This window comes from Hypanus sabinus, chromosome 4 (genome assembly GCF_030144855.1).
Source record: "Hypanus sabinus isolate sHypSab1 chromosome 4, sHypSab1.hap1, whole genome shotgun sequence".
In the NCBI taxonomy this organism is placed as follows: Eukaryota; Metazoa; Chordata; class Chondrichthyes; order Myliobatiformes; family Dasyatidae; genus Hypanus; species Hypanus sabinus.
The window spans coordinates 143046409-143063827 of record NC_082709.1 but is presented as its reverse complement, the minus strand read 5'-3'; the positions used below and the strand labels follow the sequence as shown (position 1 = coordinate 143063827).

The following is a 17419-nucleotide window of genomic DNA, read 5'->3' as shown; positions in this document are numbered from 1 at the left end:
TAAGCATTCTTTGTTGTTTATGTAATTCATTATGGGTTATTTATGTAAAAGTACATGAATGGCATATGTTATCATGCCATGTTATATGTGCATATCTCGCTAAAATAAAAATGAAACCATGACACTCTCTCCTGGGCTCTCATTTTTTTTTGACAATTAATTTTATGTTTTGGAGTTACAAAACATACAAGTGGACTAAGTATAAAAGGTGGGAAGTAGACCTCGAGTCCTTAACTATGAATACAAAATTCTTTGAGATTATGTTAGCATCTGATATCTAAGGTGCTAGAACCACATTAAATGATTATGACGTATGATTGACTAATTTATCATAAAATTAACTAAAGTACTTCTGTCACACGGACAATAGAGTAAAATATTTCTTTTTGTACTTCATTTGTTCAATTGTTTTATAACCATTGGCAGATCAGACATGGTGTTAAGCTCATGCAATAGGTACATTAACCTTTATATTTTCCCTGGGAAATGCTTTGGGATATTTTTGTTCTGTTAAAAAGGCCAAATGTATGGAAGTTATGTTGCTGTTGTTGTTGGCGACATGTGTTAGAGCAAAAATACTCAATCCTAAACTTGACTGTCAAGACATAGCTTTTGTTTACCTTTTAATATTAGGAAGTTACAGATGACTTCAAAATATTAAGAGGAAGATTTAACTTAACTGGACCACAATCTTCTATCTCCAGGAAATTCTACACAAAGTGCCTACTTCCAGTCAGCCTCTATCTGGCATCTCTCAAGATTAAATGAGAACAACATTTGATTGAGAGATAACGTAGATCAATATCTCAAATCAATAATACAGTTTAATCAACAAACGGTCATTGTCTCTAAAATAACACCAAGTTGATGTATTTGTTTTAATAACTGGATATGATACACATCATCTTTTCTTTTTTAGTTGAAATGAGTTCATGAACTAACAGCCGTGCTTCAATTACCACTAATAACTTTACATTAACAAAGTAATTTTGTTAAATGGTAAAATTTATTATCAATGAATTGTAGAGTTACACCAGTATTTGAAGCATTTCATATAATCCTTCTATGAGCATTCCCGCATGATGGATATGAAACTGTCGGGCAGGATTCAGAACTCTGGTTTGTTGCTCAATGGAGAATAATCTGTCAGTATGTTCACCATTGCACCCTGTGAGAAAAAGACAAACAAATACTAAACAAAGTTGAGGTTTAAATAATGATAATTATCTAGGACTGCTGCTCAAAGGTTTCTATTTGTTACCATCCTTCAAGGTGAAGAATTTACTGGAGATAGGAAACAAAATTCCTCTTTGCAGCTGAATTGAGTAAAATGTCAGAAGATCTATTTCACAATAAAAGGTATCTCTGATATTAATCACTGGTTATAAAGACTGGATAATGACAGGGACTGTTGTGAAGGGACATAATTCAAACATTTTAAGCAGGTTCAATAATGACTTACAGTTTAGCTCATCATTATAAATAAAATATTTAACCCAGAAATTCTTCATTATGGACAATTCTAACTTTCCATCCTTATCCAATGGAAAAATTACTGAAATGAGCAATGTATTTAGTGGACGTTGGAAATTACAGTTATCAGTTCTCATACAGTGTCAGTTAGCATTCAATCTTTTTTAACCAGGACAACAGTAACCTGAACTTATAGGATACCATGATGACATAAAGCATTATCAGGATGACACAGACCCATATAAGGGGTAACTGAGCCACTTATTCAGAGACAGAGGAGACATTGAGGAAAATAAACTGTTTTAGTATGCTGCTGGAAAAAGGCAAACAAATTCTACAATTTGAAACTTCTTAGATATTTATGTGCATAATTGAAAACAACTGAGTAAAATGCAACTTTTTTTCCCACAATAATGTCATCATTGTATCAATTTAATACTAAAAATTCTGCTTGTGACCACAACTCCAACAACTGCAAGTTACTGAGCATATACTGTAAATACCTCTTCTAAGTGAAATTACAGTCCTATCTCAATCTGGAAAAAAAGTGCAATATTAACCACAAATGCTGGCAGAACGAACTTGGAAGGGAAGAAAGACATTTGAAATAAATCATAATGAATCATTTAAGAATTAAGCTCAACTCCCATGGAACTTGCTGAACTGATGTATGTGACACGGATAATCGAAGGTGCTTGTCAGTAGGTAGTTAGAGTAGACAATAGTCTCCCTGAACTAATGCATAAGGTAGGCATCACTGAAAATACTTCAAATGTTTTAAGCAATGTATGTTGACCTATACCTGTGACCTTACTGCATGTGTACTTTGTGTGTCCCAAAGTCTGCTCAATAGTGCTGAAAGTTATTGAAAAGTTAACCATTACTGAAGAGTCAACTGTTCTATTGTGTAATTTCCTAACATTTAAAATATAACGGAGATCCGATAAATAACAAGGATAATATAAACTTAAGAAAAACTTTTACAAAGGTAGTATTCTAGACTTACAGATCCATGTCATGGCTATGAAGCCTGTTAAGTCTGAGAGTAATTTATAAAGTTGGGTTTGCGTTAGTTGACAGAATCACCCTCCAGTAAAGCAACCAAATTATTCCTTATGAAAACCATACTGACTAACTTAGAAATGCATGTCTATTAAATAAAATCTTGATTCATTTTATAACAAACATTTTCTGAAAGTACTGTGATTAGTGTCCATCATTATGTGACATTAATATAGTCTGTTAGGTAAGTATACTGTCCTTAAAGATATCGAAGATATAATAAATGATACTGTTATATCTAATTCTCTAAGACTCTGGATTTCATGTGCAATGCATCCAGAGTCATGAAATGAAGAGTTAACTTTAGGATATGTTTTTATGTGGACTATAAATGTTTTAAGGAGATTCTGGTTCCTTTTGTCGTAACACAACTAGAATTTTTAAAAATTAAGCTGATGTGATTTCTAATATTCTTAATTTTCTCACCATGATTGTCCATTTTCTATTTTCAGCTTCTTGGAAGACCAGTGATCGTGGAGAGTAAAATACTTCATCATCAACTTCTTCAGGTTTTCGTGGCAAACAATGTAAGAATGTCCAGTTTGGAGCAGCGGACTTTCCAGTCTATAAAGCAGAAAAAAACCCCAAAAGTTATTGACCACGTGCAATATGCAATCACTTAAATTATCGCTACTTACCTAACCAATGTAAGGTAAATGTGTATGCCACATACAATAAAGATGAACTCTTGCTTTGTTAATCTACCTTATCATGGCCTCGTCCCCCAATTGTCTACCTGTACATTGCCAGGTAGATACTACTTAATGTTCTTATCATCAAGCAATTTAAAAAGATCAATAATACATTCAAAATACTTTCTATCCCTATTTCTTGCCCCATCTAAAGTTAGTGATTCAAAGTGGAGTATGATTTCAGTCGGCAGTCACCTTATGTTAATAAATGGCCATTTTCTTTGTGTGGATATAACTAACTTGGTTGTGGGTAACTCAAGAATTTTATTAACTTTTGCATTTGACTTGGAAGCTCTGAGCTACATTCAAGCTGTTTGTGTTGCCACGTGAAAGGCCATCAGTATGTGACAGTAATGATAAAACCAATCAATGCAAAATAAAACAAAGTACACTGCAGATGCTGTGGTCAAATCAGACGTACAAAAAAGCTGGATGAACTCAGCAGGTCGGGCAGCGTCCGTTGAAAGAAGCAGTCAACGTTCTGGGTGGAGACCCTTCGTCAGGACCCTTCGTGAATCCTGACAAAGGATCTCGACCGGAAACGTTGACTGCTTCATTCAATGGATGCTGCCCGACCTGCTGAGTTCATCCAGCTTTTTTGTACGTCTAATGCAAAATAAAATGTGTGAGTGAATTATAACATTAGCAAATTCACTTCTTCCTTTAGGAGAATGGTTCAATGGGCACATTCTCAAACGCAGTAGTGCACCCTGTGTTTAATTGATCAGGCTTCAGTCTGCTTGGAACCTTGCGCAATTTATGAGGTTTGGCATTAGTACACTCTTACTGATGATTAAAAACAGTGGATTCCAGTTCATAAGGCCATTAATCAGGGCACTCGCTTATTTGGGACAACTCTTACAGAACAAAAGCTAATTTAAAAACTAACCAGGATTCCCTTCATTTATTTGGGACATTATGCTGCTTAATTGGGGCAGGAGACTGTCGCCGAAGTATCAGCCGCGTGCATTTGTGTGGCCGCTAAACATTTACTTATTGAAATACAGTGCAGAATAGGCCCTTGCAGCCGCACCACCTGGCAATCCACCAATTTAGTCATAAGTTCAGACAACACCCATGGTCTCCATGGACCACACGTTTCTCCCCTAACTAATTAAATTCCAAGTTTATCAATATATGTTTATAAGGCAAGGACTCCCCGTAAAATGTTTACAGTATATAGTGGTAACCCTTCCTGTGATAAATAGCTTATCAGCTGAAAAACAAAAATGTAATGATAATTTAAAGTAAATTTGATGTAGGTGTTGTATTTTCCATGAAAATAACTTAGAAATTAAAAAAAATGCATTTTGTCTCTCAAGTTGATATTGTAAATAACTTACTGAAATCATACTATTTTTGTAGTGAAACGTGTGCTGGTTGATGTCTCTTGCTGCTATCTAGTGGTACAAAGGTTTAACGTGATATTTTCACTCACAACTGTACTCTGAGAGTGATTATATTGTGCAATAGATTATGTCTCTGAAGGTGTAACTTTGCCAAGGGATGAAAAAGATTCAGAAATTGTTTAATTTTTCAACCTAATCCACCCTTAATAAAAATTATATGAATATATAGAGAGCAAAAAATAATCTGCAAAAGAAATTTGCATAAAGAGATTCATTACTAAGAATAATAGACAAATGTTTCAATGTTCCTTCTTCAGGATGCATGTGTCACTGACGAGGCCCATCTTATTAACCACCCCTATCTGTCCTTGCAAAGATGGGAGCTTGCAGCATTCTGGAACTATTTCAGTCTGTTTTATAAAGATAGTCCAACAGATCTGTTAGGCAAGGAGTTCAAGAGTTTTGTCCTGTAGTATCTCTCATTGAGAATAGTCCCTTATTTTCATGTGTCTGTTGTCTTTGTCCTTTCTGGGCTTGTGAGATACTGTACTGTTAAGAATTCCTGAGCAAATTCCTTTTAAAGCATTTGAAGATGCTACATAGTACAGTCAAGGAGCATTGGTAGTGGAGGAAATAAACACTTTGATGGTAGCTGGGATTCCAAACAAGTGAGCTACTTTGCAGTGGATGGTATCAAGCAGTTTAGGTGAACACATCCAGAGAGTGTGAAGTATTCCACCACATTCCTAAACTAGCTCCTGTTCTGCTGAATAAAAGCATTGTGAGCATTGGACTCCAAGACCCTACAAAGGGGAGTAAAAACTGTCGAGAGGATCACTGGGTTCTCCCTCCCGTTTGTGACATCTACCGGAAGCGTTGCACAGTGAGGGTGTGAAGCATTGTTGAAGATCCCTACCATCTATCCCACAATTTCTTTGACCCAGTACTGAACAGGAGCATCAGGACTAGAACTGCTGGACAGGGTAACAAGCTTCTTCTCTCAGGCTGTGAGACTATTGAGTACCCTGCCACCACTGAAATCTCGTCACCAGGTCAGCGAGCTGTTCACTGTACTCTTTATGGTTTACTGTTTACCTGTGCTGTGCGTTACATGCACTTTGAATTATATTTTATTAACTTATTTGTGGTTATATTTTGTTTTATGTGCCATGAGTGATTGATGTTTTGTGGGTGCATCGTTGTCCATAGTCCAAAGGAATGTTGTTTTATTTGGTTGTACGTATGCGTGTGGCTGAAATATAGTATTTATGTATTGTCCAGTTAAGTTTATGATAAATGGTGAACATTCCTACTCCCAGATTTTGATTATGGGGGGGGGGGGAATAATTTTAACAGAAAATACACGACATTGTACTTGAGGCATAATTTATGCTTGCTATTTTTTTCAGGCCACATCTGTCCAAACCTTACTGCCTTTGGCACGATTGTTCCACAGTGTGAAGAGTTGCAAATGGAACTCAGTTCTAAGCAATCATCAGCAAACATGAACTGAAAGCCATTGATGATGCAGTTGAAAATGGTTGAACTGGGACACTTTTCCAGAGAACCCCAAATGTAAGATCTTCTGGGACTTATTGGCTATTACTGCTTCCTTGTAAGTTTGTGACAATGAAACAACATAGAACCAGCTTTAATTCAGCCATCACACCCTTGCCATTGGCATAAAACCTGGAAAGGAACTTACAGAATATTTAAAAAGTGTCATCAGGACAAAGTTCTCCTGTCATGATTGCTATTCCTAGATTATGAACATATTAACTCTGGCTGCTCAGTAGATCAGAGATAAAAAAAAACTATACGCTCAGCCTGCAAAATGATTTTAATTTCAGCTTTTGTAAGCAGACAATCATATAACTGCATTACTATACCCAAAGCTTCCTTATCACAAACTGAGATTGAAAATAAAAGTGCTGTGGCTGACACATGCATATAAAAATCTCTGAAAGCTCTGCCTTTGGCAGCACTGGTAAAATACCAAATTTGAATAACCTATCTTCAAACTTAGCAAAGTTGCTAGAATTCTGATTTCAATTTCAGTTATCTTGGATGCAAAGGGGCTAGGATGTATGCAGTGAGGTAAAGGATTAAAAGATTTTGTGTGGCACAGTAGCACAGTGGTTAGCATTATGCTTTACAGTGCAGGCAACCTGAGTTCATCTCTCACCGCTGCCTGTGAGGAGTTTGTACATTCATCCTGTGACTGTGTGGGTTTCTTCCAGGTGCTCTGGTTTCCTCCCACTGTCTGAAGATGTACCAGTTGTCATTGCAAATTGTCCTGTGATTGGGCTAGGATTAAATCAGGGGATTTCTGGGCAGCATGGTCAAAGGGCCAGAAGGACTTATTCCACACTACATATGAATAAGATTTATTTAAAAAGTAGTTATAAACTAAGACAGAAATGCAGTATAGAGGAAATAATTATTATTATTGAACCTGCTGAAGAGAAACTGAATGACAGACTTCTATAGTTCTCATGTCCTACCTTCATTGTGACTTGATAACCATGGAACGCCCTCAGTCTCTCCGCTTTCTCCTCTTCTTGTCCCATGCTAATCCACGTGTCTGTTACCAGAACATTGGATCCACTTGCTGCTTCCAGAGGATCACTCGTGAACATCATCTTGGTTCCACACTAATATCAATAATAAATGTAAAACAAAAAAAATTCTCTTTAGAAACATGCAATTTAATTCCCAAAATGGAAAGATTACCAACACCCAAAATCCTCACAATATATATTGAAAGGGAACAAATTACCTCTTCTGCCAATGATTTAGCAATCTTGGTGACATTGGTATCAGGTTCAAAGCCCTAGAAAGAGAAAATACTTTTATGAATCTTTCTCCTTTACAAGTTTTCACAAAGAAGTCTATCAGTCATAACCCAAAAGGCAGAAATGTTGATAAGACAATAATTAATAAGGTTTAAGAAGATTTTGAGTTTGAACTATGTTATCCTAATCAGATGACTGAGAACTTGGCTCATACATGTCTTCTGGACATTGCCGATTCCTGTTGTAAGGCATGAACAGAACCCTACATGTCAACACTGAAATAATTGGTGGATAGCCAGTGTTAATGATGCTAGTGAAATAAAACTGATTCACCTCTGACTTTGTAGTACTGTTGCATTGACATCCGCAAAGTCAAGGAAACAAGTTACTTCAGACACATAATGATGATAGTGATATGAACAGAACTGATACTATGATACAATAAACAAAACAGAACAGGGTTTGGAATTAACATTCAGAACATCCATTTCCTAAATGCTAGTTTTACTCAAGGGTAGGAGTGATTTTATACAAAAGTCCAGGCATTTGTTGTTTGTATTTCTTGTTTAAAGTTGACCCTCGCCATGAATCAATATATTCTAGCTGGAATACTACATCAGCTGGGTCATGCATGGGCACCAAATTTATGTCCAAAGACCTGCTGTACTTAAGTTAAGGTGGTCAGACATTCCATATATTGCAGACCTGCCATTTGGACTACCAAGCAGTCTTGTTCCAAGCACCAGTTGAAGGAAACTGAGGCTAAATTATTTTCAATCTCACAATTCATCATAGATTGATTGCCAGTAAACAAAACCCTCACCCAGTAAGCAAAATTCCACCTACACAGAACTGTAATAAGTGAATAAAAGTATTTTAACTGTACATAATTTAGGTTATGACAAATGCTTCATTTGTAATCTTAGTTCCTTATCAAAAATAAATGTGCAGTCTTATGTGTGAAATTAGAAAATGGCAATTCTAGGTCCAATCTAACTTAAACAAGAGAAAATCTGCAGATGCTGGAAATCCAAGTGACACATTCAAAATGCTGGAGGAACTTAACAGGCCAGGCATATATGGAAAAGAGTATAGTCAGCTTTTCAAACTCTGATGAAGGGCCTCGGCCTGAAACATCCACTTTACTCTTTTCCATAGATGCTGCCTGGTCTGCTGAGTTCCTCCAGCATTTTGTGCCTGTTGCTTCTATCCAACTTAAAAGCTTTGCTGTAGTCAGTTCTACAGCTACATTGAGAATGTGAACCAAGAAAACATAACTGCAGCAAGGTCACAAACGATACTGTGCATTATTTTTGACACTATAATGTTAGGTTGAGAAAACACTAAATTGGAAGGTTTATTCAATGGTCTCATGAAGCTTGTGTTTTAAAAGCACATGTTCTCATCCTTTAATTAGCATGGCAAAATGTGAATGTTTTGGGTGCAATTAGTGACCAGTTAGCAAACTGTAAAACATGCAAGTACCTTATTTGTATCTGTCCCTGTACTTATTGAGCTGACTACAATTCTGGTGAAGTTTTGTGATGTTTGAGTGAGTCAACGTCTGCTTTCCTGTAGCAATCATAACTCTATTAAGAAGATATATGTTTTCTTAATTCCATGCAGGAATTAATGCTGCTGTAGACGTGTGCCTCTCAGCTGCATGGACGCTCCAGCACACCTAGCCTTTAATTGCTGCACAGCTGGAATTGGACACAGCTAGAAAAAGTTTAAGAACTGTTTAAGATTTTCTTTGCTGTACTGTACTTCATTAGATCCTGCAATTATTAAAATCAAAAGTATGTGATTTTTCAATTTTCATTCTAATTATTCATACTATGCACATTACAAAACAAACATTTAAAGTGTCATGCAGTTCTCGGACTTTAAAAGTTTCTTACTCCGAACAATGGTTGGTCTGCACAGCTGTAAAATAAATTTAGAGGGAATGTTGGCTGCAGAATATGCAAACCACTACTGTCAAGATCACTTTGTATTTGTTAGAATGAATTAGTGTGCTCTGACCAATCTGAGCCTGACAAAACCTAACCAGATGCCTTGAGTTCAAGTTTGGATCAGGCGTAAATTGTGATATAACATTCAGGCAGGAGCAGGGTAAAGCGGTGCCAGGTTAGCCTTGTTCAATATTTTACTCAGGTCAGTTTGATTTCTGAGTATCACTACACATGTTCTTTTTCCTTGCTCAATATTTGATGTTTCATCTTTAAACAGATTAATTACCGGTTTGGGATTGCTGCATTAATGGTATTGGTTGGGTCAGGTATAGCAAAAATAAGTACAAGTTGTGCTCATTTCCATACTGGCCATGGTTGAGCTCATGTCAAGTTGGGTATGAACTCTGTAATGAATGCCACAAGGTCCTTTTTCTCCACCCCTCCCCCCAATGGAAGCACCTCTTGCACCAGAAAGCATACCTTAGGAGTAGCAACTTGTAGATGCATTCCAAGCTTAGGAGCGCTCATCATGAAAGAGTGTAACACATTGTTTCCATCTCCTATCCAAGACACAGTCAGATCCTTCAGTTTGCCAAAATGTTCCTAAAAAAGAAACATAAATGATAAACTATTTCTGTATCTTCTGAAGTTTGTTCTTCCTCCTCCATTTGAATCTTTTGTCACAGAAATATGACTGGATTGTCCTCACTCCTGCAGTTTCCACAGGAAATACATCTGTACATTTACCTGCTAGAGTGAATCCGTTCTAGCTCTGCCAATCTTCCACAACGACATGATATCTTATTTGATGCCCTCCATCAGAGCTAGAGAGAGCAGAGCCAAACTGTTGTTGACAGACTCAGATGGTGATGAGGAGGTGTACAGAAGTGAGATAGATCAGCTGGTTGGGTGGTGTCGCAACAACAAACTTGCACTCAATGTCAGTAAGACTGAGGAATTGATTGTGGACTCCAGGAAGGGCAATTAGGGAGAACACACACCAGTCCTTATCGAGGAAGCCAGCAGCTTCTGGGTGTCAACCCCTTAGAGGATCTATCCTGGGCCCAATATATTCATGAAGAAGCTCTACTTCATTAGGAGTTTGAGGAGATGTGTTACATCACCAAAGACTCTAGCAAATTTCTATAGGTATACAGCATTCTAACTGGTTGCATCACTGTCTGGTATGGAATGGCAACTGCACAGGATCAGAAAAAGCTGCAGAGGGTTGTATATTCACCCAGCTCCATCATGGACCTGATCTTCCTCATTGTCATCTTCAAAAGGCAGTGCCTCAAGAAGGTAGCATCCATCATTAAGTATCCTCACCAAACAGGACATGCCCTCCTCTCATTACTAACATCAGGGGGGAAGAGTCTAGGAACCTGAAGACACACACTCAATGTTTTAAGAACAGCTTCTTCTCCTCCACTGTCAGATTTCTGAATGGTCCTTGAACCACAGACACTACCTCACTATTTGCTCTCTTTGCACTATTTATCTTTTTATATATATTTCTTATTGTAACATAGTAATGTTTTATGCCTGCACTGTACTACTGCTACAAAACAAATTTCATGACATTGTAGATGATAATACCTGATTCTGACTGGGACTGGGAGATGAGGTTAATCTCTTGCTGCTGCCACAGCTTTTGAGTGATTGCAGTGGCTGAAAGGGGACAGAACAGCAACTGGGAATAAAAACAGACAATGCTGAAAGCACTCAGCAGGTAAAGTGGCATCTGTGGAGAAAAGGAAAACCTGGGGGTGAATACTTCAGACTGATAACCTTCCATCAGAGTTCGGAACCAAGATTAAACAAAGATAAAGGAAACATATCTGAAGGTGGAGCTTATCTGAAGCTACAGTGAAACAAGTTTGACACACATACATTTTCCTCACAATTATGCAACAAACTAAATAGTCTGCCCATCATTATGATTAGACAGCCAAGATCACTCACATTGATATGTACTAGCGTTCATTTATAAAGCTTAATAGAAGTTTTTCAGAGAATAATTTCAGACCATTTGCTCATCATTTCATTTCATTCAGCATTTCGGCTTTCAAAAACCTTTCAGGAAATCTGTGTCGATGGCTTATGCCTGGTGATTAGGGACTCCTTTCACATCTGCATTTCGAAGGAAGGAAGAAGGCATAGGGAGGTCTGATGCATCTGCCCACTGTTATGTCCAGACTACAATCTAAACAGAGCACACACTCTTACAGCTTTGTGTTGAACGTCTGATATTTCAGTGATGTTTAGAAATGTAACTTTCTGGAGATCGAGTCCGCTGGATTATTTTCCTTTCTCAGGGCTTCCAAAATGGCCGTTCGCTTCAAGTACTTCTGCTTCCCGACAGGGATTTTATAGATTTGAAGTTGTATTAGAAATTTAATCCTCTGCTTCGGAAACAAAGCAAAAGAATTCCCAACAAGCTGATTGAATATTTAAGTGGAGTGAGCGAGGATGGAGTGAAACACCCCTCCCTCTTCCAATTTTAAAATTAAAACAATAAGTAACTTTCTTGACTGTGGATTATGGCAGCAGCCTGGCATAGCTAATACTTTACTAGCATGCTGAGGTAGCGCTTAAACACAACGGTTGTTGGCGCATTTGAAATAGCAAGACTTTGAAGTTTGTTAATTTTCCTTAATTTTGTAGACACCTCAGAAGCAACACCTGATCACGAATGTCTGCAATTCTCTGTGCACACTGCAAATGCACTGACAGTAGCTGCTGTGCAGCATTCACAAACAATGAATGTACGCTTAGCTGTGTGCTTCGGCTGAGCCCTCCAGGCGCATTGGATATGTGAAGTGACTAGCAGCTGTGTATTATTGAAAGCTCTGAGATTTAAGGCAGTCTCAATCCATCTTTTGAGACTGGAAGTGCAGGAATCTTTTCCTGCTTGGGCATGCTGGTCTTCCTTGCTTCCTGATTCTGTTCAATGATTTGGAGAGAAGGCCAAACTGCTTTTTCACCCTTTGGCTTGGGGAGATTGTAGAGGCAAGAAGAGTATTTCTCTGTGAATGGGTGTGGTATTAGCATCACAGCTCCAAGCAGTCTTATGCACCAACATATCTACCTTCAGTAGTCTTTACTATCAAGCCACTTTCTGTAGACTTCTGCTGGCCACTAGCATCCATATTTAGAAATAGTAACCTTTAAGATTACAGTTATCATGAAGGTTATATTTTCAGTTCCAGCAGTTGAATAGGAGGCAATTCATTCCCATGGAATGCATGTTTTCCCACCACCACTCTCCTTCATTCACGGGACGTTCCTCTTTCCACACAGTCTACATTAGGGCATTCTCTAAATCCACTGGCACAGAATTGCCTGAGAACAGAGTTTAGAAAGAATAACGCTGAACAGTCTGAAACTCTGTAACAGTAATTACAATGGGAACCAAGTGTGGCTTTCTGTGGCAACACTGCTGATGAGAATAGGAAGCAGTGCGGCAGTTTCTCAAGAGTGCAGTACGTCAGCCCTTATGACAAGAGCCATTGAGACAGATTGCTGGCAATTTCCATTTCTCTGAGGAAGTAGGTGACCCCAAAAAGCTAGTAAAAGCAGTAAAAACTGTGAAACAGACAGTAATTAAAGGAGAGATGCTGCCTGACCTGCTGAGCTTCTCCAGCGTTTTGGACCAAATCCCTTTAAACTGTTCCTATCTAAAGGCCTTCTAAATACTGCAATTATACCCGCCCCCACTACCTCCTCTGGTGGCTCATTCCACATTTTCATCACCCTCTCTGTGAAAAATAAAAAATTACACCTCAGTTCTTTACATTTCTTTTTTCTCACCTTAAACCTGTGCCCTCTAGTTCTGGAACTTGTCCTTGTGAGGAATGAGAACTGACTATTTATTCCCCTCATACATTTATAAACTCACTTTGGTGCTCCCAATGGAGCTTCTTCTACATTGGTGAGACCTGACTTAGATTGGGGGACCACTTCGGCTCCATCTGCACAAAGTGGAATTTCCCAGTGGCCAACCATATTAATTCCTATCCCCATTCCCATTCTGACATGTCCGTCCGCGGCCTCTTTTTCCTTCATGATGAGGCCACTTCCAGGTTGGCGGAGCAGCACATCATATTCCATCTAGGTAGCCTCCGACACGAACACTGATTTTTCCAACTTCTGGTAATTTTCTTCCCCTTCCCTCTTCTTCAATTCTCCACTCTGGCCTCTTACATCGTCTTCTCATCCGCCTCATATCACTGTTCTCTCTAATCTGCGCAGTAACTGAAATGCTCCCGCACACAGGTGCTGCACAGCTGGAATTTTCTTTCATATAATGTTAATATAATTTTGAAATTACGCTAATGTAATTGAGAAATACCCTGTGATTAATTAAGTTTTAATGAATGCATTCCACAAATTTTCTAAATAACTGTACCACAACCTTTACTTTGAAACATTTTAGAGCTTCAATGTATTTATATTGTTAGCATTCCAAATTACAACATTGTTACAAATTGTAACAATAAATACAGATTAAAAGTTGGTAGCTCATTGTCAATAAACCACCAGCTTGTTGAACGCCGACACCATCTAGTCAAAACATTTTATTTTTGCCATTGTGCCTGTCAGTTGTTTTGACACCCTGACATTGTTCACTTGTGCTGTGAGCTGTGGTTTGTGTTTGTTTTATGTGCATACTACAAAAAAAATTAAAGTGCCGTGCAGTTTTCAGGTTGGGAAAAGTTTCCTGCTCAGAGCAATAGTTGGTCTGTGCAGCTGTAAAAAAAAATTAAAGGGAACATTGCCTATCATTCAAGGGGCTCCTCCTCCTTCCCAATCTCCAATGGTCCACTCTCCTTTCCTAACAGATTCCTTCTCCGGCCCTTTGCCTTTTCTACCTATCACCTCCCTGCTTCTTACTTCAACCCCTCCCCCACCCTCTGGCTTCACCCACCTTCCAGTTTGTCCTCCTTCCCCTCCCCACCACCTTCTTATTCTGGCATCTTCTCCCTTCCTTTCCAGTCTTGATGAAGGATCTCGGCTCAAAACATCAACTATTTATTTGTTTCCATAGATCCTGCCTGACCTGCTGAGTTCCTCCTGCATTTTGTGTGTGCTACCCTCTCTATTGTTAGCATATCCAAAGTTATATTCAGCTGCAACGTCACTTTCCAACTCTTAAACTCAATGCCTTGACCCATAAGTGCCAAATAACCTTTTCTCTACCTGTTAGCACTTTCAGAGAGCTACGGCCTTGCACCCAATATTCTTTCTGTAGATCAATGCTCACAAGGGCCCTGCCATTTGCTCTATAAATCCTATAAGAATTCAACCTCCCAAAGTGCATTACTTCATATTTGCCTGAATTAAATTCCTTTCTGCTGTTGCGGTACCCAACTTTCTATCTGATGTACTCCCTGCTGTATCCTTGGACAATAATGCATCACAAGTTAAACTTAATTTCGGGCTCGAATTTTTAAAAATCAATATCAGTAACAATTATTAGCCTGCTGGTTGTGTAGTGGCATCAGCACCGGTCTTTAATGGTCCCTAGTTTGAAACCGGCCAGCTCCTGGCACACTTTCCATCTGTGCTGGGTTGAGTGTTGAGCCAGCAACTAGACAAAGTTGAGTTATGGAAAAGGCTAAAATGCCGCCTGATGCAACACAAGGCGCGAAAAGGAACAACAGTAACAATAAAGGTATAGACTTAATTATTTGGTTTTAGCTTATTTTTCCCTTCAATAAAATCTTCATTTTGTTTCCCTTTTATATTCTCGCTTTTTTAAAGCTAATCCCACAAACACATAGTTTTGGTCAGTAGTCAAATTATAAATATGAAATTTCCAATGCAAATGAAAGAAAATATAAAGATCGATGTTTATTGTTGGCACAGAGTTTTATCAATGAAGATAATGATCAATTTCTCAGTTAGGCATAAGAGAGCATTTGCTCAACTCTTTAACTAGTGAAAAATTCTGCAGTAATTTTTTTCTCTCCCAAAAAACAAAGTGTTATATTCAAACATGAGAAATTCACTGGGGATACCTGAAGGGTAAGGTAATCAGCCAGGATTTGGATAGGATGGTACAGCTCTGACAGCCCATTGATCACTGGGATTGAACCATCTTCCGCGAGTTGCACGAGATCAGAGTGTTTGTACACCCTGGCCAGGATCAGGTCAGTCATCCCAGACAACACCCTAGAATATAAAATAGGCAGACTCAAAATATTACCAAACAATATAAGATGTAAAAACCAACACTTAAAAGCATCAAAATGTAAAGATAATAATTCTGGATATAGTTTGCTATTAGGTTTTTTTTTAAGAAAAGATTTGCTTTGTGTGCTTCAGTCACAATGATATTTGATTACATCTGAACTCAGATTCATAACCAACAATTTATAACACCCAGTTAACCTCATTTCACTTGGGACCCCTTACACAGGTCAAATGAGAGCAACTTGGCCCAGCTGCTTGGCTTAATTTGAATCTAGAGCACAGATGGAAAAAGATATTTGAATTTCATATTAAAAAGCAGCTTCTCTGGCAAGATGGTATAGTCTGAAATATGTTCTATTGACACTGGTGACCTTGGCAGGCAGTGATTTACAAAGGAAATGCAGCATGTCCTGGTGTTTCTTGACCAATCTGCTAGTATAGAATCAATTGTACAAATGAAGTGAACCAAGTTGCAAGTATATTTTTCTTAGGTCAAAGTAACCAATTATGTGATGATTGTAATTAATGGAAAAACCCTATAAATGAAACAAACAGATTCAAATTATTACAGAATATTTAAGTATTCTTACCTTCAAAACTCTTTTTCCTATCCTCTTCATGTAAATATAGTGCTTTGTTGACATGTGTTTCCCTGGGTACTGTGATCGTTAGTACATGTGAGATTTGGCCTGAATTAAATTCCATCTGCTGCTATTTACAGAATACTGTACTTACCCACAGTGAGTGTTGCAGTGCAACCAGCTGTGAACTTATCTAGCAACTACACATACGTTTCTCAGTGGGATTTACCAGTCAGTGATCAGGAAACTGGGCTGATTGCTTTCCCTAGTTCCCAGCAACAATTTGGTGGTGATTCATCTCAATGGCTGGTTAACTCAGACACCAAAGTTTAAAGGGAGCATGTCATTACCTGAAATGCCAAATCACACCAAAGGAATATTGAAAAAAAAGTTTGACGGAAAAAGAGTCCACTCAAGAAATAACATGGCTAAGAAATAAAGCAATGGTGACATTTTCCATCTTACAGAAGATCAACGTAACATGTCACAGGCATACGGAGACTTAGGACATCTTGAAAGGATATGAAAGGTGCAACATCTTGGTACATTTGCCTAAAGTAATAGATCCAGGAACACTCAGCATGATCACAAAAAGAAATCTGTATGCAGACGCAATTACTTGTCCCAAATTTATATTGCTGCAGTCCCTACAGGTGCAGTTAGCTGATACAGGAAATCTGGGTGTTTGCTGTTTCTATTTTTGTCAAACTTGCTTCTGTGTAATATCAGTTTAAAGTGGACTACAGGCACTAAATATGTTCAAATATTGACCTGTTCGGCTTTTCATTTTCCATATGAAATGCTGTAGTAACATTCTACAAGTAGTAACATGTCCACATTGTTTAATCACCAGGGAACTCCTGGGTTTTTGCCTGTATTCCAGGTACTGAATCAGGAACACTTTCTCTGGTGACAACACCTTTAAATCAAAGTGAAGACCACAATGAGGCAAACCAGGGCTTCTGTCAAACATGACAGAATTCTCCACTTCTATTGCAAGCTCTCCTCATAAAAATTCTTCACCTTGTGTTTCTGGTTCACCAATGGGCTTGATTTAATTTGTCCTGTAATACAGCCACTACCTTTGAGGTTCAGGCAGTGTTCGAATTGCATTCCTAAAATGGCAGCAAAGCAATAATCGGGCTTTGATTGCTCTTAATGTCTGCCCTTGCCATGGTAACGATGGTCAAAGGCAAAATTGTGCACTATGTCAGGCTCACAGCACAGCGCACTTTCAGAATGCTGTGCCCCAGGACAATGCTTCTTTGGGTAAATTGGCCCATTTACATTTACTACCACAAGAGCCCGAAACAA

At 38.3% G+C, this 17419-nt stretch overlaps 1 protein-coding gene across 1 annotated transcript in view; it reads right to left on the bottom strand.

Moving 5' to 3' along the window:
* Window positions 1-806: 806 nt before the first annotated feature.
* The window catches only part of otc (ornithine transcarbamylase), a 47061-nt gene continuing 30448 nt past the window's right edge, over window positions 807-17419 (bottom strand). Inside the window, exons 5-10 of the mRNA XM_059968246.1 lie at window positions 15350-15503; window positions 9807-9929; window positions 7356-7409; window positions 7081-7230; window positions 2962-3099; window positions 807-1168 (exon numbers count right to left, since the gene is read on the bottom strand). Coding sequence (XP_059824229.1) covers window positions 1109-1168; window positions 2962-3099; window positions 7081-7230; window positions 7356-7409; window positions 9807-9929; window positions 15350-15503 — 679 coding nt within the window. The 3' untranslated portion in view covers window positions 807-1108. The remainder of the gene's footprint in view (window positions 1169-2961; window positions 3100-7080; window positions 7231-7355; window positions 7410-9806; window positions 9930-15349; window positions 15504-17419) is intronic.